At 36.6% G+C, this 24,165-nt stretch overlaps 1 protein-coding gene across 1 annotated transcript in view; it reads left to right on the top strand.

Annotated features, from left to right (window-relative positions):
• The window catches only part of LOC136026209 (uncharacterized), a 53,752-nt gene that overhangs the window by 18,724 nt on the left and 10,863 nt on the right, over nucleotides 1–24,165 (top strand). The window contains exons 6-10 of the mRNA XM_065702543.1: nucleotides 429–558; nucleotides 12,999–13,159; nucleotides 17,604–17,822; nucleotides 19,688–19,921; nucleotides 23,660–23,879. Of these exons, the coding sequence (XP_065558615.1) occupies nucleotides 429–558; nucleotides 12,999–13,159; nucleotides 17,604–17,822; nucleotides 19,688–19,921; nucleotides 23,660–23,879 (964 nt within the window). The remainder of the gene's footprint in view (nucleotides 1–428; nucleotides 559–12,998; nucleotides 13,160–17,603; nucleotides 17,823–19,687; nucleotides 19,922–23,659; nucleotides 23,880–24,165) is intronic.

Consider the following 24,165-nt stretch of genomic DNA (forward strand, 5'->3'; position numbering starts at 1 on the left):
GGACATCGTGACTCAGAGCTCTTATTTTAAATCCTGACCGGCATTAAGCCTCTGATTTTCCTTTTAAATCAATCTATTGATTCATAGAATTTTGTTAGAGCTCTTAGAATTTTGCCATATTCATAGAATTTTGCCATATGACCTCTTAGCTTTTATTTTCTTCTCAAATTTAGAATTTCGTTATTTTCGGATAAGTTAAGAAAATTTAAGGTTTTCTCCTTAGTCAACCAGTTTACTTCTGTAGGTTCGGCTAAAGTTTCTTATTTATTTATTTTCCCTAGAAAATGTTTATTTCTTTCCATTTTCTTTGTTTTCGAACTTTTATTTGTTTTCGAACTGGGGTACCATTGACAATATTGAAACTTAAGGTTTTCTTATCCTAGAATATAGATTTGGTTGTCATAATTCAGATGTTGTTTTTATTTTAGGTAACGGGAAAGTACAATCGGATTCTCCAAACTTATCAAAAGATCACTGGTGCAACAAATTTATCTGAAGATCCCGGTTTCTTTGATAACTTGCTCTCATTCATAGTTGAAGAAGGGGGATTGGAAGATGGTAAGTGTAGTCGCTGTCTATTTCTTCAAATACAATTAATATAAGCCGTGTGCTCGACACGCTTTACAATAAAACCAGGAAAAAAAATTGAATCAAAAGAAGAAAGAAATATTGACACAACCTATCGTAGCTGGTTGATGAGTATTACCATTAAGGAAAAAATCGTTCAAATTTTCATTCTAATCCTATCACATTTGGGATCCGGTCATTGGAAAGGTCATTTAAAGACTATAATTACTCGTTAGAAAAATATTGTTGCCAAAAAAGTAGGATATGCTTTTCGAATGTTACAATATTTAAAATATTTTCAGAAATATGTTAAATATTGTCACCTTCTCAAAGCATATTACGCTTTTTTGGCTGCAGTTTTTTTCTAACCTAATTTTAATCTTTAGGTAACTTTTCACCTCATTGATTGCAGTGTCAATACGAATTGACAATCAATTTGTTAGAGCACCGAAATACAATTACACCTATGATAATCTTATACAAATTAAACGTTTAATTAAACTACACATTTAAACCTCCAATTAAACCATAAGAATTTACAATTAAATCCAAAAAGGAAATTCAAAGAAGCTTTGCTCACACCTACTTGTTCAGTTTGGAATCTTTGAAGATGGTTTTTCTCCGTCACAACCATGCTTCATATCTTTTGCTTCTAGGTCTAGAAACTTCTAGGTCTATTGAGGAATAAAAGAATTCTTCATTCTTTTATCTCAAATGGGAATGAAATTCCTCTTTCTCAATCTGTAAAAACAGGTTTTAATAATATAACTGTATGCCACATTATTCGGAGGACCTAACACTAGGCAGTACCAAGGCATCACTCGTTTCATATTTTTGAGGCAAAATCTTGAAAAATAAATTCCAGTTCTTTGCTAATAATATTTGGTTTCTCTTCGCGTCTTCTAGCGTTGTTCCACATGATGAGAAATATTGTCTTACTTTTGCTTTTTTTCGTCTTTTTCTGTGGTTCCTTTTCTGTGGTTATAAAGTATTTGATAACCTAAAAGATCTATCAAAGACGGTTGAAATCTTCCGTCATATACTTGGAAAAAGCCCATAGAATTTGCATATTTGGAAATGCCAATTTCACGTAGAACTTCATAATTTGGATTTCTCGGAAAGCTATGGAAGGACTATCTTCACAAATTTTACTGCGGAACACCTTGGCTAGGTCTTGATAGTCTCAAAGTAATAGAATAATTTACTATATAAATATATGAATACTAGATTTACATATGTTTTGCCTTCTTAGGGCCGTTTCAGTACACCTGCTCCTACTCACAAATGATACAAAAATGTCTGGATGTCAGTCAGGGTGCTATTTGAGTACCTTAAGTCCTGTTCATACGTTTCCCTAGCTAGTTATCAATTTATAGCCAATATCAATTTGGACCAATCTCATAGAAGAAGAAATTTTGATTGGTAGATATTCATAGCTCCTGGGTTTTTATGGCACTTGGTATCTACCAATTAACATATAGCGATCCCAAATTCTGTCGGTCTGTCTGTCTGTCCCCGGTTTTGCTACTTTAGGCACTTTAAGGTAAGCTAGGACGATGAAATTTGGCAGGCGTATCAGGAACCAGACCAGATTAAATTAGAAATTGTCGTTTCCCCAATTTGACCATCTGGGGGGGGGGGGGGAGTGGTGGGACGGTTAAATCGGAAAAAATAGAAAAAATGAGGTATTTTTAATTTACGAACGGGTGATCGGATCTTAATGGAATTTGGTATTTAAAAGGATATTGTGTCTCAGAGCAGTTATTTTAAATCCCAACCGGATCTGGTGACATTTGGGGGGGGGCTAAAATCTTGGAAAACGCTTAAAGCGGAGAGATTAGGATGAAACTTGATGGGAAGAATAAAAACGTGTCCAAGATACGTGACTGACATAACTGGACTGGTTCCGCTCTCTTTGGTGGAGTTGGGGGGGGGGATTAATTCGAAAAAATTGGAAAAAATTAGGTATTTTTAACTTACGAACGGGTGATCAGCTCTTAATGAAATTTAATATTTTGAAGGATCTTGTGCTTTAAAGCTCTTGTTTTAAATCCCGACCAGATCCGGTGACATTGGGGGGAGTTGGAGGGGGAAACCGCAGTTCTTGGAAAACGTGAAAATTGAGGTGTCTTTATCTTACGAATGGGTGATCGGATCTTAATGAAACTTGATATATAGAAGGATGTTATGTCTCAGAGGCTCCATTTTCAATTCGAATCGGATCCGGGGACATAGGGGGCTGGAGAGGGGAAACAGAAATCTTGGAAAACGCTTAAAGTGGAGAGATCGGTTTGAAAACTTGATGGGAAGAATAAGCACACGTTATAGATACGTGATTTGACATAATTGGATTGTATCTGTTCACCTTGGAAGAGACGCGGGGGGGGGGGGGGGGTGTTGATTTGGAAAAATTAGAAAAATTGAGGTATTTTTAACTTAAGAACGGGTGACCGGATCTTAATGAAATTTGATATTTATAATGAACTCATGTCTCAGAGCTCTATTTCAAATCCCGACCAGATCTGTTGACATGGGGGGGGGGAGTTGGAGGGGAAAACCGGAAATCTTTGAAAACGCTTAGAGTGGAGAAATCGGGATGAAACTTGGTGGGTAGAATAAGCAAATGTCATAGACACGTGATTGACGTAACCATACTGGATCCACTCTCTTTGGGAAGTTAGGGGGTGGGGTTCAGTGCTTTGGCGAGTTTGGTGCTTCTGGACGTGCTAGGACGATTAAAATCGGTAGGCGCGTCCGGGAGCTGCACAAATTGACTTGATAAAGTCGTTTTCCCCCATTAGACCATCTGGGGGGCTGAAGGGAGAGGAAAAATTAGAAAAAATGAGGTAACTAAAATTAGGTGATCGGATCCTAATGAATTTTGATATTTAGAAGGACTTCGTGACTCAGAGCTCTTATTTTAAATCCCGGCCGGAATTAAGCCTCTGATTTTCCTTGTAAATCAATCTATTTATTCTTAGATTTCTGCTAGAGCTCATTACATATGAGGTCTTTGCTCGTCCGGCCTCATCACAAGTGCTATATGAGCTCTTAGCTCTTGTTTTTTTTTTTTTTTTTTTTTTTTTTTTTTTTTTTTTTTTTTTTTTTTGCTGTTGGCTGCTATTGCTAAACAGCCTTGCAGGTGAAGATCTTGTATTGACTGCACGATTTGGAACCACTTGTTCATATATTTTTTTCTTTCTTTTTTTGAAATGTCAGACTTTTCACACTAAGCTTGTATGGAGCCTTAAAATCAAGCAATAGTTGAATCTTTCCCATGGAGCTCTAGTTTCCATTATGTCCCATTTACAATGGAATTTTACTAATGCCAAGTTTTTACTAGCGCTAATTCAAAGTAAAACAGTTCAAAATAGGGATGATACCTTTTTATTGACAGTGAATAGATATAAAATTATTTAACTGGATATTTCGAACACATATACAGTGTTCATCATCAGCAGTAAAACGTTTTACTAAAGAGTTTTACTGCTGATGATGAACATTGTATATGTGTTCGAAATATCCAGTTAAATAATTTTATATCTATTCACTGTCAATAAAAAGGTATCATCCCTATTTTGAACTGTTTTACTTTTGTCATGGAAAGGCAGTGTGGTCTTCGAAGTTATATAGCGCTAATTCAGGCCAATCAAAACTTTCTTTATAATTTTTCTGCCAATCAGAAATTTCTATTGAAAATTTGATTAGCTCAAATTAGCGCTAGACAAATCTCGGTGTGAATTTTCCTTATTATTATGGTACTTATTAATTAATTTAAATATTGAAATTTGCTATCCTAGATGACTCGGGTAAGTTTATATTATTAATAATTTGTGCATGGTAGGATAGTAGCTGCATGGCTTATTTGGGTCTTGGGTTTGATTAACTTAAAAAAACAAGTTTTTTTAACTGAAAGTAAGGAGCGATATTAAAATTTAAAAAGAACAGAAATTACTCCGTATATGAAAAAGGGCTTTCCCTCCTTAACCTCCTGCTCTTTACGCTAAAGTCTTGGTAGTAGTCTCTTAGCTCTACTTTTTAAAGCAGTAAAAAACTTTAGCGTAAAGAGTGGGAGTCCCTTTCATATACGGAGTAATTTCCGTTCGTTTTAAGTTTTAAAGTCGCTCCTTACTTTCAGTTAGAAAAGCTTGTTTTTTTTTATTAAATTTCTGAAAGTTTTTGAATTAATGCATGTTTTGATTGTGGTTCTCCGCACATAGATAATTAAAACGAAATTTGTATTTTAATTTTTTTGGCCAATGGCTTTCTCATAGTTTTAATCGATTGAGAAAAAAGGAGCCGGGGAGGAGGCCTAGTTGCCCTCCAATTTTTTGATTACTTAAAAAGGCAACTAAAACTTTCAATTTTTTACGAATCTATTCATTAGTAAAAAATCTACGTAACTTACGAATTAACTTACGTAACGAACTTCTGTATTCATATGTTTTATTACGTATTTGAGGGGGTTCACCCCCTCGTCAACACCTCACTATTTACACTAAAACTTGAATTTTGTCCCAATTCTTCAATAATGACCCTTGAATCACAAAGGCCGTAGAATAAATAGTTGAAATTACTAAAAATACTTTAGCGTAAGGAGCAACGCATTACGAGGAGTTGAACCCCTCATATGCGTAATAATTTCTGTTCGTTTTAAGTTTTAATGCCGCTCTACACTTTCAGTTGAAAAAACTTTTCATATTTATTTTTTCATTGTTTTTTTAAATAATTCTGGAAAGTCCTGCGCCCCCTTCATTGAAATTCTCTTCCCCCATGACAAATTCCTCCATGGAAAGATCCTCTCACGTAACTCCCCCAAACTAAAAAAAAAATCCTCCTGAAAACGTATATATACTTCTCATTAGCCATTGGTATATGTAAACGAAGGTCAAAATTGGTAACTTGCAGCCCCTCCCACGGGGACCGTGGGGGAATAAGTCGTCCCCAAAGACAGAGTTATTAGGTTTTTCAACTATGGTTAATAAAATGGCTATCTCAGAATTTTGATCTGGTGACTTTGGGGGAAAATGAACATGGGAGGGGGCCTAGGTGCCGTCCAATTTTTGGTCGCTTAAAAAGGGCACTAAAACTTTAAATTTCCGTTAGAATGAGCCCTCTCGCGACATTCTAGGACCACTGGGTCGATACGATCACCCCTGAAAAAAAAACACGCATCCATGATCTGTCTTCTGGCAAAAAATGTGAAATTCCACATTTTTGTAGATAGGAGCTTGAAACTTCTACAGTATGGTTCTCTGATAAGGCAAATTTTCTCAGGCTCGTAACTTTTGATGGGTAAGGCTAAACTTGATGAAACTTGTGTCTTTAAAATCAGCATTAAAATGCAATTCTTTTGATGTAAATAGGTATCAAAGTTCCGTTAGCACCAACTGTTTGAAAATGACCAATATATATTTCTCAATGTATCAGTAGAAATAAGTTCGGTCTATTCACTGGTCTCTTGTATCTGCCGTTAAAACTCAATTTGGTCAACTAAAAATTTCAGTTAAATCCTAATTTAGGCTCTTTTTCTATCTTGAAATTTTGATGAGCTAGGTGAAGGATTCTTGAGGAAGTGGATCTCAGTTGAAATTAGGACTGATAATCCGTCTTCAAATATCCACCTCTTTTTTCCCTCGCCATCATTGAATTTTCTAAATCTGTGTGGTGGATTAAAGCTCCAGAAATTGATTATAACCCAAATAGGTGTCCATAGAGGTGTTTTCGTCCTCATATTTTGATTTTTTTGCGTATAAGATCTGAAAGAATTATGAGAATGGTTCTTGCTTTAAAATTTTGCTTACAATCTAGCTCAATTACTGGGAACTGCCTTGTCCAATCATTGTCTGAATATTATGTTTATATTTCTGTCTGATTATGATTCCACCGAGCAACCCTAAAGCTAAGGCCCAGCGCCCACGGGGTTGCTGTTTCAAGACTGGTTTGAAACTGGTCTCATCCGCAACCAAATGAAAGGTGTCTCCGCCCACGGACGCGAGTGGTTGTGAATCAGTTGTGTTAATCTAATTGAGCTGTGCTGTGTGGTCTACCATAATGTTTTCCGTCGAGTAAGACTTAATTGATTACTATGAGTACCGCAGGTTTCCTAGGCTTCAGAGGGATTATTGGGTCCGTCCTTACTTGGAAAAGAGGGCAAAAGAAGTGTCTCAAACAGATAGAAGATTCATCACATTTTACTGAATGTCGAAGGAATCTTTTCTGGAGTTGACAGGGTTTGTTCGTCCGTTCGTCGAAAATATCGGTACAAAAATTAGGGAATGTGTGAATTTCTTACCTTTTTATGGCACTTGGTATTAACCAAGTGACATATAGCAATCGCAAATTCTGTCGGTCTGTCGGTCCCGGTTTTGCTACTTCAGGCACTTCCAGGTAAGTTAGGACAATGAAATTTGGCAGGCGCATCAGGGACCGGACCAGATTAAATTAGAAATAGTCGTTTTCCCGGTTTGACCATCTGGGGGAGAGTGGGGGGCCCGTTAATTCGGAAAAAACAGAAAAATTGAAGTATTTTTAACTTACGAACGGTTGATTAGATCTAAATGAAATTTGATATTTGGAAGGATATTGTGTCTAAGAGCTGTTATTTTAATTCCCGAACGGATCTGGTGACATTGAGGGGGGGATTTGGGAGGGGGAAACCTAAAATCTTGGAAAACTCTTAGAGTGGAGGGATCGGGATGAAACTTGGTGGGGAAAATAAGCACAAGTCCAAGATAAATGATTGATATAACCGGAATGGATCGGCTCTCTTTGGGGTAGTTGGGGGAGGTTAATTCTGAAAAATTAGAAAAAAATAGGTATTTTTAACTTACGAACGGGTGATTGGATTTCAATGAAATTTGATATTTAGAAGGATATGGTGTCTCAGAGCTCTTATTTTAAATCCCGAAAAGATCTGGTGACATTTGGGGGGGGGGGAGGGGAAAACCTAAAACTTGGAAAACACTTAGAGTGGATGGATCGGGATGAAACTTGGTGGAAAAAATAAGCACACACCCTATATACATGATTGACATAACTGGAACAGATCCGCTCTCTTTGGGGTAGTTGGGGGGGGGGGGGTAATTCTGAAAAACTAGAAAAATGAGGTATATTTAACTTACGAACGGGTGATCGGATCTCAATGAAATTTGATATTTAGAAGGATATCGTGTCTCAGAGCTCTTATTTTAAATCCCGGCCGGATCTGGTGACATTGGGGGTGGGAGTTGGGAGGGGAAACCTAAAACTTGGAAAACACTTAGAGTGTAGGGATCGGGATGAAACTTGGTGGGAAAAATAAGCACAATTCCTAGATACATGATTGACATAACCGGAAAGGATCCGCTCTCTTTGGGGTAGTGGGGGGGGGGTTAATTCTGAAAGATTAGAAAAAATGAGGTATTTTTAACTTACGAACGGGTGATCGAATCTCAATGAAATTTGATATTTAGAAGGATATCGTTTCTCAGAGCTCTTATTTTAAATCCCGACCGGATCTGGTGACATTGGGGGGGAGATGGGAGGGGGAACCCAAAATCTTGGAAAACACTTAGAGTGGAGGGATCGGGATGAAACTTGGTGGGAAAATAAGCGCTAGTCTGGGATACATGATTGATATAACCGGAACGGATCCGCTCTCTTTGGGGTAGTTGGGGGGGGGGGGGGGGGTAATTCTGAAAAATTGGAAAAAATGAGGTATTTTTAACTTACGAACGGGTGATCGAGACTCAATGAAATTTGATATTTAGAAGGATATCGTGTCTCAGAGCTCTTACTTTAAATCCTGAACAGATCTGGTGACATTGGGGGGGGGGGAGTTGGGAGGGGGAAACCTAAAACTTGGAAAACACTTAGAGTGGAGGGATCGGGATGAAACTTGGTGGGAAAAATAAGCACAAGTCCTAGATACATGATTGACAATACCAGAACGGATCCGATCTCTTTGGGGTACTTGGGAGGGGGGGGAATTCTGAAAAATTAGAAAATGAGGTATTTTTAACTTACGAACGGGTGATCGGATCTCAATGAAATTTGATATTTAGAAGGATGTCGTGTCTCAAAGCTTTTATTTTAAGTCTCGACCGGATCTGGTGACATTGGGGGGAGTTTGGGGTGGGGGGAACCTAAAATCATGGGAAACGCTTTGATTGGAGGGATCGGGATGAAACTTGGTGGGAAAAATAAGCAGAAGCCTTAGATACGTGATTTACATAATTGAAAAGGATCTGCTTTATTGGGGGGGGGGTTAATTCTGAAAAATTAGAAAAAATGACGTATTTTTAACTTACGAAGGAGGGATCGGATCTTCATGAAACTTCATATTTAGAAGGACCTCGTGACTCAAATCTCTTATTTTAAATCTCAACCGGATCCAGCGTAATTGGGGGGGGGCAGTTGAGGGGAACCGGAAATCTTGGAAAATACTTAAAGCGTCGAGATCAGGATGAAGCTGGATGGGAAGATTAAAAACCTGTCTAAGACACGTGACTGACATAACCGGACCGGATCTGCTCTCTTTGGTGGAGTTGGGGGGAGGGTAATTTTGAAAATTGAGGTATTTGTAACTTACGAAAGGGTGACCAGATCTTAATGAAATTTCATATTTAGAAAGATCTTGCGCTTTAAAGCTCTAATTTTAAATTCCAATCAGATCCTGTGACATTGGGGGGGGGGGGGTTGGAGGGGGAAAACCGAAATTCTTGGAAAATTGGGCTATTTTTATTTTACGAATAGGTGATCGGATCTTAATGAAATTTGATATTTAGAAAGAATTCATGTCTCAGAACTCTTGTTTCAAATCCCGACCAGATCTTTTGACATTGCGGGGAGTTGGAGGGGGAAATCTTGGAAAATACTTGGAGTAGAGGAATCGGAATGAAGTTTGGTGGATAGAATAAGCAAATGTCCTTGATACGTGATTGACGGAACCGTACTGGATTCACTCTCTTTGGGGGAGTTGGGGGAGGGGTTAGTGATTTGGCGAGTTTGATGCTTCTGGACGTGCTAGGACAATGAAAATTGGTAGGCGTGTCAGGGAGCTGCACAAATTGACTTGATAAAGTCTTTTTCCCAGATTCGACCATCTGGGGGGCTAAAGGGAGAGTAAAAATTAGGTATTTATAACATACGAGTGGGTTATCGGATCTTAATGAATTTTGATATTTAGAAGGACATCGTGACTCAGAGCTCTTATTTTAAATCCTGACCGGCATTAAGCCTCTTATTTTCCTTTTAAATCAATCTATTGATTTATAGAATTTTGCTAGAGCTCATACTGTATGATCTCTTGGCTCTTAGCTCTTCTTGCCTCGTCACAAGTGCCATATGAGCTCTTAGCTCTTGTTTAGGGAATGTAAACTTTCTCACCTGGAATGTTTACTTCGACTGCCACCATTTGCCAAACTTTCTCTGTCACGTCATTCCTTGAGTGTGCTGGAAGTTTATAGTCGTACAGCTCCTCATGCTTCTTCACTTCTCCTGCGAATTTCACGTTCAATTCCTGGTCTGACATATTGAGAGCCAAAATAATCGGACAATATCAACGCGGTAGCTCTCGAAAATGTGTGAGACAAACACTGCAATGCAACTGTGACTACGGCTGGAGGCTCATACGGAACCAAGTTTTAGGCTGCTTAGAAACCAGTTTCATCCGGATTACTTCGTAGACGGGCCCCATTCCACTTCATGGCCGTGGTCACAAAACAGTCATCCCGTGGGCGCTGGGCCTAAGAGTTTGTAAGTACTGCGTGTCAAACATAGAAAAATCAATAACGTTTTGACACAAATTTAGGTTTCTTTCATAATAATTGTCGCAGACAGATATTATTTAAAGCTTAAAACTGCTTTTGAAACAACCTTTTTGGGGCCTGAAAATTGAATAGCTTTGAAGTTTTCTCACTCTAAACATATACATACTGGCGTATGCATGATAAATAATTTTACCGTCTGGTTAGTCAATTTCACGAACCAAGATCGACATTTTGGTAGAACTACTACAAATTGAGAAAAAAAAAACATTCAGAAGACATTTTTTACTAATTGCTCGAATCCATGAGTGTCTTCCATCCTCAATACGTGATGCCGAAAATTTCATAACTAATGCAGCCTTAATTTTTACTGCCGTTTTGCTGATTTTTGCTGTAGTGTCGATCTGTGCTAGTGAAAGCTTATGTAATTACTAATCCTCAGACCCTAAAAACAATTTTTGCGAGAAAACTAAGCTACATTTAAAGAAGATCCAATATTAATTCTTGCTCGTAGAACAGGATAATGTTAATCTGAAAGCTTAAAAAATATTACTTGTTAAGATGATGGCATGATGCCATGACACAGCAGTAGTTTGAGCATATAGACTTTGACAGTAATTTCATCGTAAACCCAAAATCATTTGAAAACAGTATACTGTCGCTGATAAATCAGAGCAACTCTTAGTTAGATATTTACTGAAAAATCAACTTCTTTGTTATATTATTTCAATATTTACATACTTTATTATTATATTTCCTCATTGAAATAATGTATATGAATATTTGTAAATACTAGCAAAAGAAACGCCTTTGTCGGATTTCTGTCGCCTTCCTCCGCTCGGCCGGGGCTTTTGCACCTAACCTGATTGCACCTCCCTTCGCTCGCTCAGGTTTTCAGCCCTTTCCCTGCTTACTATGTCGAATTTTCTCTGTTTTTCCTCTTTTTCATTCAAGTTTTTATGGTCTATTTATCGGTACGAGCGACTGAAGGAAGGCGATAAGAAGATGGTGACGTATTATGTTTTCATTGCAACGATGAATAATATTATTACTTTGACATAGCTAGTTACCGCAGAGTAACTGTTATCATACATCTTTTTAAGAATGCCTGATCGAGTACGGCAGTGATTGTGCGCCAAAATTTTGCAGTAACTGTTAAAATTAAACTTTTTATAGATTCGTTCAATAGGAGTTTTAATTGAATATTAAGGTTCAAAAACAGAAAACAAAAGACATTAATGCAAACAACTCTTGTCAGTTTTTATGTAAACGCAGGGAAAACCCTTTGGCTTTTTCTTAGCCATAATATTTCTTGAAGCTATCGTCTTTACAAATGTAACATAAATTTGTTGCTTCGCAGCTTCCATACTTCTTCAAATTAAAAGTCCAAGCATTCCACTCTACTCCTTCATACACCTCAAATATTCATTAAAAAAATGAATCAAGTAATTAATTAAAACTTAAAGTTAGAATACATTCTCTCCTTAACAATACGGAAATCAAACCAAAAAAACAAATTGCAGTTTTGTTAAGAATTCTGTATTACTATAATCGTGACAAGACGATTATAAAAACAAACGAAAATTGAGATATGAGTGGTAGCTTATAAATGTACCGTTAGCAGTGTCTCTACAACTTTGTGGTAACTTCCTGGCTTTGTTGAAAAACGAAAAATGGAAACCTATCACTGTTACTCATTCAAAAAAACCATTTTTCCTGTTTTTAAAGACAATGTAGGGGTTTTAAAACATGCAGTACAATGTTTTCGACCGTGGTGATTCCAATTGTGTGCTACTCATTTCAATTTTTCTACTTTTTATCTTTTGTGCCAGATCTGGCAAAAGTTTAGCTTACTCAGGTTACAGCAAAATCCAGGACTAAAGGAGTATACAGTCATTGCCACAGATTTTACTGAAATCGATCTTCCATCAGTGTGAGCATTACAGCCATTGCACTACAACAACTGATTGTCTTAAATTGATAATAAGGCTAATCGTTATTAAGACAACATAATATGTTGCTGGTGTAGGAGAGAAAGAGGAGGAGCAAAAAAATGCAGAAACCGTTGAAATGAAAAAAAAAATCAAGTCAAGGTGAATAATTTGTATTTAATTTTGGTATACATGACATAAAATTGTGTCAAGTAGTACTGAAAATTTTAATTTTATCAGATAGCGTTTGAATAATACGATCACACTTTTTATGGTCTATTCGGACTCACTTGGTTTGGCCTTCTTCTGTACATAGAAATTCTGTACATTAAATTTCACAGCCATTGCAACCTAAAATTCTACTTGATATTGTACTTTTTCCTTTTTTTACCATAAAATCGATCTATATCGGTAGAAATGTCGGTCAGTCGGTAAAAGAGAAAATCCTATCAGTGCAATCTGTATTTATTTTTTATTCTGTATTTCTACAGAATAAAAAACAGAAAATAATCTATATTTTCATATCTTCGTGCTCAAAACCGAATTGCTTATTTAACAATTTCCTCAATTTTACTGAGGAGTGAATGTGAGCGTTTGAATCTTTTTTTTTAGGCAGAAATTTTATAAAATTGAAAAAAAGATTTCTGAAAATCAAAGTATTTCGTTTTTTTAAGATGTTCTTTGGTCTTAGAACGATGGTATGATTTGCTTCTAAGAGATAATGTCGTTTAAAGGATGCTATTATTTATAGATATTGAAGAGGAGGAACCTTTAGAAGAAGAGAAGGTGTCAGAACCCGAAACTGGAGGAGAGGAGGAGGCCACGCCTAAAAGACCTGTTAATGCCCTTAGACCTGTAACTAAAACCATTCCGAAAGCGCCAGTTACTCCAGTTACACCTGCAAAAAAAGCGGTATTTATTGCTTAATATTTGGATATAGCTTTAGTTTGATTAATGATCAGAGCAGATACAAGCAAGTATTCAAAGTTACTATCCCCTCAAGTGCAAAATGTTGAAATAAAGTCAGCTTTTTGTCAAGTTAACACTGAGAAGGATACGGACTTGGGGTACCTTGGGGTCTAGCACAACCCTGTTGATATTGACTCTAGTTTGTTATTTAGGAATGACGTGGGAGTCAATGTAAGTCATAGTCAAAAACGACAGTAATAAAATACCATTACTTTCATGATCACTCCACTTTTTCAGTGAAACGAAGGTAATATCCTCTGGGGAACTTTGACTGAATATCAAAGAAAGAGCGAACTCTGATTGGTCGAAAATCATTATGTCTGGACGTTGATGTCTACTTAAGAGCATTTTCGATTTTTTTTTTTATTATTATTATATGTATATATAAACCACTATAAAAATCTATTGAAATTAAGAAATGTCTGGTCATATGACCCAAACATTGAAAGTTATTAGAATTATATTCAGAAGACTAACACTATTTAACCTCTATTCTGTCAAACCAACTTGCCACTAATGTAACAGGACTTTAAATAAATGTACTTGGTAGTACTTACTTTGGAAGCTCTAACCATATCCAGGCTCATTGTGGTATCCAGCAGATCAAAACATGCTTATTTCCAAAGATTTTGCTCGAGAGTAGCAGGCTTCATAAATCCAAGCCAGTGCTTCTCATTGATGAGAGAATAAATCTGTTTGTAACTTGTCAAATTACACATACAGAAGAAGCCAAAGGAAAAGAGATAAAACTGCATAAATTATGCAGGAATTTTTTAACAGAAAAACATTATACAAACAACCCAAAAAAGGGGGGCCGTCCACACAATGACCTCGAAGCTTACATAAGACTCCTCAATGAGAGGCATTATTGTCTTTTTCTTATATCTTTTCTTTTGCTCATCATTTTCTGATAAAGGGTGAGTGACACTTGGACTGGCCCTTGCTCACGCATCTTCAAGGGTCAGTGTAAGAAGTGTGTTATCTACGCTTAGCTGCACAAGTCAATTCATCCATGGGACAAGATATGTCTCAGGATTGACTGAAAGTTAATAGAATCACGTCTGTTTGTAAAGTTAGGGAGATGATCGATCTTGGGAACTATTATCCTACCGGTTTTTCTTGTTATTTTTCATTCTATTGAAACATTGTAGTAATTTTAGAATATATATCTTCGTAGTGACATAGAATCCTTCGTCCAAATCAATGCAGCCGTTGGGATGGAAAGCCTACTGAGATGGCACTTTTGTATGTAATTTTGATCTCTGCTACAGAGTGCCACGTTTGTTTAACATGCGTTTCCTAACCTAGTGAACGGATTGGCTGAAAATTTTTCGGGCGTGAACCTCTCTGGTGGGTGAATACCGGGAGGGGGTTTGTAGTTTTTTATGGCACTTGGCATTTACCAAGTGCCATATAGTAATAACAAATTCTGTTTGTCTGTCTGTCCTGGTTTTGCTAGTTTAGGCGCTTCCAGATAAGCTAGGACGATAAATTTGGCAGGTATATCAGGAACCAGACCTGATTAAATTAGAAATAGTCGTTTCCCCGATGGGAGGGGGGATGGTTAACTCGGAAAAATTAGAAAAAATGAGGTATTTTTAACTTACGAACGGGTAATCGGATATTAATGAAATTTGATATTTAGAAGGATATCGTGTCTCTGAGCTCTTATTTTAAATCCCGGCCGGATCTGGTGACATTGGGGGTGGGAGTTGGGAGGGGGAAACCTAAAACTTGGAAAACACTTAGAGTGGAGGGATCGGGATGAAACTTGGTGGGAAAAATAAGCACAAGTCCTAGATACATGATTGACATAACCGGAAAGGATCCGCTCTCTTTGGGGTAGTTGGGGGGGGGGGGTAATTCTGAAAGATTAGAAAAAATGAGGTATTTTTAACTTACGAACGGGTGATCGAATCTCAATGAAATTTGATATTTAGAAGGATATCGTTTCTCAGAGCTCTTATTATAAATCCCGACCGGATCCGGTGACATTGGGGGGGTGTTGGAGGGGGAAACCTAAAATCTTGGAAAACGCTTACAGTGGAGAGATCGGGATGAAACTTGATGGGTAAAATAAACAAATGTGTATACACGTGATTGACGTAACTAGGCTGGATCCGCTCTCTTTGGGGGAGTTAGGGGGTCCAGAGCTTTGGGGAGCTTGGTGCTTCTGGACGTGCTAGGACGATGAAAATTGGTAGGAGTGTCAGGGACCTGCACAAATTGACTTGAAAAAGTCGTTTCCCTCGATTCAACCATCAGGGAGAGGGAGACCATCGAAGGGAGAGGAAAAATTAGAAAAAATGAGGTATTTTTAACTTACGAATGGGTGATCGGATCCTAATGAATTTTGATATCTAGAAGGACCTCGTGTCTTAGAGCTCTTATTTTAAATCCCGACCGGCATTAAGCCTCTGATTTTTCTTTTAATTCAAACTACTGATTCTTAGAATTTTGCTAGATCTCATTCCATATGAGCTCTTGGCTCTTCTGACGTCGTCACAAGTGCCATATGAGCTCTTGTTTCAGCTAAAGACACGTATATATATATATATATATATATATATATATATATATATATATATATATATATATATATATATATATATATATATATATATATATATATATATATATATATTAACTGTGATCTGAAAAGAGCGAACTGGATATTCTGTGCTTGCAGACATTTTTATTCACCGGGCGAAGGGAAATTGAAGGCTGCTCGAAAGAAGTTCCTATCTTGTCGGAGCCTAACAATAACAAGAATCAAATTTACTCTCCCTGTATTGAATTGACTTCTTTTTAGGATTTAAAAAAACTGCTTTTCTCACAACAGTCTCTTTTATTAAATGCAAATTTTCAATTAATTGTCCTTTTTATGTTGAGCTAAAATGATGAAGTCACCTCTCAGTATTCGAATTAGCGATTATTCACCTCTCAATTATTCGAATATCTAAGTTAGCTCTGCTGATGCGTTCAAACCTCTGCAGGGGTCAAGGGGTAGCCGAGGTTGAATGTCTACGTGTCCTACATACAAGAATACCTGTCAATATTAATAAAGTAAAAGAGGAACAACAAAGTTGTTTTCTAGTCCTAAGACAAAGTTTCTCAGAATTGTCCGGAATTGTTTTTATTTTATATAACTTTAATGTAAAGTTTAATAGGTTTCAAGTCGTCCTGGGCTTAGTGATTCAGAATTTTATTACGGTCAAATAAACATGCTAAAAACTCATGGAACATGTAAAAAAAAAATTCAAGAAATGGCACTGTCACCTACCGTGTCATGGAGAAACTAACTGTAGTTTTAAGTTAGGATGGTGAATTTTATCACTATAAATCGGTATAGCAGATGCAACAAAGTCATAATTCAACCAATCTGTTGAACACCAAAAAACAAAACTTTAAAATAGAAAAACAAATTTAATCAGTCCGTGGTATGATAAAACAGAATAAGCATGATGAAAGCATTGGATTAAAAGATTAAAACGAAGTTTAATATTAACAATAAAGAAAAAAAAGTGTGAGCATCTTTTTTACTTTGTTTTACAAGAAAACAGAACACCTTCTCAAGAATAAAATAATTTTTGTTTCTGAAACTTCACGTTTCCTATTAGCCTAGAATTCACTATTTTTACACAAATATTTCAGTCTGTCGTTAGGCAAAAAAAAACCATCAATGTCGTCTAGTGTTTGGTGATGCTTAGCATTTTTTGCAAGCTTTGTCATCATTTTCCTGTCCAAGTGTTGCCAAACGCTAGATGGTGTTGAAGTTTTTTTTTTGTCGACACTAGTGCCAGTTCCCACTCTTGTAAGTGATTTATACTCTTTGGATTTAGTACCCATAGATAATTTTTGTGCCAACCTGATTTTTGCCTTAGTGCAAAATTTAATGTTTTGCCTTTCTTTATCAATATACTTTTTTTTTTTTTTGAAAGAACGTGTAATATGCACCCGATGATGGCTGGCTTAAAGTTGGTTCATATACAAATATCCTGCTATGTTAACCCAGTGTTTGGCTGATGTATTTTGCGAAAAGGTTTTAAGTATGCGATACTGAATGGAACAGGCTCAGTACCACAGATTATTATTCTGCTTTTCCTCACCATCTTCTGCATATGTATGATGGCTGGATAACACGTCGTATTTTATGATTTAATATCATCTTTTTCATGAATCACCAACTCACCAAATCTATCGGATTTGGTGAATGCAAAATCTAGATTGTTCTTAATATTTGCTTTATTTACTTTGTAGCACAATGGGTAAAACCACGAATAGAATTATGGGACTACGGTTCATATGTGACTGTCCTTAGGAATTGATGAAACAATAAGTAAAAAAGAAAAAGAAATAGCATCTTGTCATTGGTTTTCTTTTGTAGACAAAAACAAAATGGTCATTGGAGTTAGCCAAGGTCCTAATTACGATTGTGAAGGATCATCATAAACTATTAGAAACTGGTGCCACCTCTGAGTCTCAGTTTTTCGAACATTGTTCCAAATGGCTAAAGGATAAATCCGGTGCAGAGCTTGATGGCTCTACTTTGCAAGCCAAATACAATAGAATGAGATCCGAATTTGACACTTATCTATCAAGACAGGTGAGTTTTCTCAACTTTTTTGCTTTACTGATGCAGTTGTTGATGATACTGGTATTGTGCTTAGCATAGAGAAAGAAACTAAATTCAGACGTTTTTGACGATTCTGTTTTGCATAACTGAAAAAATGGTATAAAAATATACTTCCAATTCTCTCTCTCTCTCTCTCTCTCTCTCTCTCTCTCTCTCTCTCTCTCTCTCTCTCTCTCTCTCTCTCTCTCTCTCTCTCTCTCTCTCTCTCTCTCTCTCTCTCTCTCTCTCCCTCTCTCTCTCTTCTCTGTCTATCTCTCTCTCGTTTAATTTTTATCAATATTTTTTTTGCATTTATCATTTTGGCTGTGATAATTAAAAGGGTGACATATGCCCTTTTCGTAGAAAATAGTTTATGTATGTGTAACTCATGACTATGTATCACTATGTATGTGTAACTCTATGCATGAGTAAACACAGTTCGAGGAATTGAATTGTAGTCAAAATTTTGCTAAATCGTACCATTACGAAGATAAAAAAGAAACATATACCACTTTCGTACGTGGATCGCAGGGTCAAAAAGGAAATACGTACAGATCACATCTGTTCTTATTGACCTTGTCCTTTTGGACTTCGATATTTAGCATATGTCTCCTATTTGGCTGAAAAAAATCAACCGAATTTCAGCATGAGACCACAGTCGACAAAATTTTTCGTTTTTGGCCTCTGAAAAGTTACAGAAATAGTGTATGTCGCTCTTTTAATCATCACCGCCGATTTGGGTCTGGAGGTTGGGATCTCCTGTCATTTCGTGAATCTGAAAGTGACATAGGGTTTATTTTAGGGACGAATAAATTATCAGCTTCTCGTCTAAGACAATTGGAATAAGAGTCACTTGATCTAAAACTACCCTTATTTAGGGCCAAACCTAAATTTTGATATTGTATATTTTAAACTCCTCTTTATATTGCTGCGCCACACCCTTGTCATATGAAATCAAACTGGCCAGGTCAAATAAGATGTTACAGCGCGGAATGGCTGATTCCAAATTTTCATGTTTTTTTCCTATATTAGAGGGCATTGTCAATTAAAAACATAATGCTGATGTTTTCTGTCCCTAAGGTGTCGTTCTGTTCTTTTGATGTACCATAAACCACGGAAATTCTGTAGATACCAGAATTATCAAACTGAAGAGTGGGATCTTTACCCTGGTACATTTGTGATCTAATAGTTTTACTGGGTTTGTAACAATTAGAAATATAATTTTTTTTCGGATTTCTGTCAATTTGGTCTGAAGCCCCTTTAAGAGAAGGAAGACTAAGATAAACATATTTTCTTTTTGATCTGAATAATCTTTGTCGATTTTTGTAGACTCTTTAATGCGCTTTTCAATCCCAGATTTTATTGAGGAGATCGGGTAACAATTTCCAAAAAAGACATCACTGAGTTGGTCAAACTCTGAGTCAAGAAAATTTGGTGTGACGCTTCCTTTTTCTCTCTCTCTTCAACATAGATTTACCTGTTTTAATTTTTTATATTTTGATTTTGTGTTTGCTTTGTACTATTTTACACTCTGTCGTAATTTTCCCCATCTGTTGTTTCCCCTGTGAGTTTGACTCTCTTGGAAGTTGTGATACTCTGTTTTGAATGAATTTTATATCAAATCTTGATTCCGTACAGTAAGTTGTTGATAACATAATTTCCCTTGGATAGAATTCTGAAAATTTTATTCCTTTAATAGGACGAGAAATCTCCTCCCCCTCTTGATCTTCTGGTTCATTTTTTTAATATATCATGTTCTTTTTCACGAAAATATTATGAGCCCACCCTCAAGTTTTGAACTTTAGCAGCTATGCCCAAATGTGCAAGTGTTGTGACCATTTCACTTCAAATTTTAGGGTGAAAGGCCTAAAGAAATGCCGATGAGCCAGTACTTAGCGAAAATGGAAGCCAAATTGAAAGAGCATGTTGACACTTCACGGAGCAAAGCCGCTGCCCCTGCGACCCCTGCTGCTCCTGCTGTTGATGCATTCCAGTGGAATGACAAGGCCACACGAATGTTCCTCAGAATATTGCGCCATTTTACCAAAGCAGTTGAAGCGAATGATATCACTGTTGACCAAGTTTGCAAGGTATGTGCTCATTCAGTAAGGTAGGTTTGTAGTTTGAATCAAGGCTATACCTAGGGTGTATTCTGATTCCTCTCCCTACATCTCCCCCTGAAATGTGAAACTTCATACAGTGGTGCATAATTTCTTTTTGTGGCTATTAAAAACTGACAATAAACTTCAAATGATCTCTCTGCTGTTGAAATTCCGCCTGTTAAGTAAAAATCGTGGGTATGGACCTGGTTTTGCTTTGCGTAAGATTAGACAAGTGGAAATATTATAAAAAGGTGTGAAGTAGCCCACATACTAGTAATATAGTTACCAGAATTAACCTGATAATAAAGTTACCAATATTTTAGTTTGTACATCTGATCGGGCAAATCATTGTCAGTATTTCAGTGTATGTCTAGTATTGTCCTGGTCATATTCACGAAATGTTTTTTTTTACAATGAAGTGTGTTTTTTTTTACGATGAAGCTATTATTGTTCATAACTTTTTTTTAATACGAGACCTTGGCTTCAAACAGTAATAACCGGAATTATTGACAATATTGCCGACTCAGGGGTGGCTTAGCTGCAAACGATGAAGACTATTAACATATCATATTATACCAATCAACCTTCCTCCAACTATAGGTACATCAACTTCTTGTGCTGATAAGCACTTACGTGAAAATTAAAGACAAGATCCAAGCAGAGAGAATCTGCCCCATTACTATGTAGCTTAATGCATAGTAACTCGCAGGTCCAGTTCCTGGGAGGTGGAGGGATATTCTCGTTGGTTTCAGTGAGTGAGATAGGATCTGGTATTTTAAAAGTATCAATGCTATCAAAGATTTTCTTGGTAAGACGGGACTTGAGATCCTTCTGACTACTATTTACTCATTGGTCCTATCCTTGCTCTTGAGGGGGAGGGGACTCAAATAAGGAGAAAGACTGTGTTTTCTTGTATTTGTCAGTCATGGGATAAAAGAAAAAACTTCAATTGGCTTTATACAAACCGAATAAAAGGTTTTATACATAACAAATTTTATTGAAAAATAGGTGCCGTTCTAGTCGGTTTTGTTGGTTTAATTTTCTTATTCTATGTAACTTTAAGTAATTTCAGGAAGTTTCTCAGTAAAACCCGCAGGCTATAAAAAAAGTCGTGGGAAAAGAGCACTGTCTTCAAAGTGTAATGACGGAATATTTCAGATCAGAAAGTTGTATGTTACAGAGGTGGAGTATCTAGCACTGCTAAATCTCTCGATGCTGTGCATATTCCCCCCAGAAAATCCCTTCATGTAATGTTGATAAACCATAGATGAATTATGACAAGTAAAATTAATGAAAAAAGGAAGGAATTTTGGAATACTTTACAAATGCTCGAAAATATAGGTAGAATATGTATTGTAGAATATCCTAGGGTTTATTTTTAAATTTTGATTTTAATTCTTTTCGTTTTTGTCGGGTTGAGTTTCCATGGTAGGGTAAGACAAAGGTTTAAGAAAATAGTTTGAAAATATGAAATTAGTTGCAACTGCAGAACGGTTGCCCTGTGATGGAATCTCAGACTAAATTACTATTAATTAATTCTGTGGACTTAAGTCTAGTACCAAACATAGGCGTCACTAGCCGAAATGTTTGGGGGATGGGGATGGGTTTTACGGACTGGCTGGTAATTTTCACCGACTGATTTGGATGATATTTTATGTAAATTTCTTCTATTTTTTTTTTTTATTTTCCCGACTGAGTCTGATCTTGATTTTGTGTGGTATGTTTCCATCAGCCCATTTATCCTCATTAAAAAACATAAGCTTGTAAAATACTGTTTTAACGACTCAAATTTTTATTCGACTGGATGGAAACATTGGGGTGTCCCCCATCCCCACCTGCATGACGCCCCGACCGACAACTATGGTATGTGATACCACTTCACTTGCGATCAAGAACGCGTCCATTAGGTGTACACCAGGCATTCCTGTTTGAGGTACCTTTAGGGGTATATATATATATATATATATATATATATATATATATATATATATATATATATATATATATTTGCACATATGTGTCTATGTATAGATTTATTACCTATCCTAAAACATGAAGTTATAACACTGGTGGAGTAACTAATAGAAAAAAAAACCAAAAGGAACAGATACAATCAGTCATTAAAAAATACGAAAAAAAAATACAGTCAGTAGAGAATAGTTTCGATATATATATATATATATATATATATATATATATATATATATATATATATATATATATATATATATATATATATATATATATATCTGTATATATATAAATAAGTTGTCTGTCTGTGGATCAGGTGACGTCATGTTTCTGTGTTGACTGACGTCATGAAATTAGTTGTCGTCATTTTTGCTTTGACGGTGACGTCATTAACGGTATTTAAGACATTTGTTCACGGAAAAATGTTTAATTGTAAAATGACTGAAGAACCTACAATGGCAACAGCCGAGGAAGCTGCTCAAAGAGTTTATGCCAAAAAATAGATTTAAGTTAAAAAAACAAAGGTTCGTCGATATGTACTTCATAGTGACGCTGAAAAATAAAGAAGAAAAAGAAAACTGAAAAAAGAAAAAAGGTAAAAAACTAAAAAGAAAAAACACTCAAAGAGAAATTACAGACCGGGACACAAATGACGACCGAGAAAGAGGGAATATAAGTGACGACCGGGAACCTCAAAGAGAAATTACAGACTGGGACACCCGGACACAAATCACGACCGGGACACAGGGAATATAAATGACGACCGGGACACAGGGACACAACTACAACGGGGACGCCGGGGGCACAGGCGGGATATATAAATGACGACCGGGACACAGGGATTGTTCGAATAGAAATTACAGACCGGGACACCGGGACACAAATGACGACCGGGACACAGGGAATATAAATGACGACCGGGACACTCAAAGAGAAATTACAAACTGGGACACCGGGACACAAATGACGACCGGGACACAGGGAATATAAATGACGACCGGGACACAGGGACATATATATATATATATATATATATGAAAAACATGGAATTTTCTACAAAGGTCTTCAAAGATATGCTAAGCTGAATTAACTAACCCCCTAAAGTGTGTTTCTTTCAAATGATCTATAATTAATTCAGGCCGTGGGACATCTTACTGTCTCGATAGCTCTTTGGGGTCTGCAGGTGAAATCTTTGAAGCGCCTTATATAGCTTGTATGCTTATTTTTTCCTTTAGGATACTGTTGATATAATTAGAATTGGATCACAAGCCGATTTTGGTCCAAGTCCTAAGAAATTTCGAAGCTTTTGAATTCCCATATTCTTCAAATAAATCATTCGGTTTTTGTTAAAAGTAGTCTAAAAATTCCAAATTCTGGCATATGAACATCTAAACATTCCATGGGTCTTAAATACAAGAAAGAATAAAATTTCAGAAAGAGTTGAAATTTCTCTATTCTTTAAGGTGGCATGTTTTTGCCACTTTTGTTCCTTCCTTCAGTAGTACTCTTTCCACCCTCCCCCCCCCCTCTGTAGTGAAGCATGGGAATTTAATCTTTAACTTTATATGTTAAAAATTATCCAGTTGGCAAAGCTGCCCTTTCGCCACAGATCTTAACGCTAAGTCTGAATGTTTTCATTGGATAATCCCCCTTTTTTTTAAGTTTGATATGAAGGACCTATTGTGGAAACTTGAAATAATGTACTTAAAATGCGCTTTAGAGACTTGTTTATCGCTTGCTTGTATTTTGCTTTAGGATGCCGCTGATATTCTCCAGAGCTATGTGAAACTGAATGTGACCGGAGAGCAATGTCGCCGTCGTTGGCTGGAGCTGACTGCCCGTCATACGGCTATTGGGAAGCCCGGCACCAAACCAAGTTTTGCCAAATCTCTTTCAATTCTAGAAAAGACCTTTGGTATTGAAAAAATGGAGGAGGGGGACAAAGCAGAAGCTAGTTCTGAAGAAGGAAAAGAAGGTATTTGTGTTCATCTATAAACTTCCCGCACATTTCTTAATCATTATAGTTCACTCTTTCTTTCTTTATCTCTCTTTTGTTTTCTCTCTCACTACTCCCTCTTTCTCCTCGATCTATTTGAAAAAAAAGGAGGGTTCTATTATTAAAGTCACAGAGTCAAAAAATAAGGGAAGAGAACTATGAAAAACTTGTTTCGAAGTTAAATACCGTAACTGACACGTATCGTCTTATGACTTAGTATGGGATTTGAAAACTTTGAAACGGTTTTTCGCTTTAACTAAAGCTT

This window comes from Artemia franciscana, chromosome 4, assembly GCF_032884065.1.
Source record: "Artemia franciscana chromosome 4, ASM3288406v1, whole genome shotgun sequence".
NCBI lineage: Eukaryota > Metazoa > Arthropoda > Branchiopoda > Anostraca > Artemiidae > Artemia > Artemia franciscana.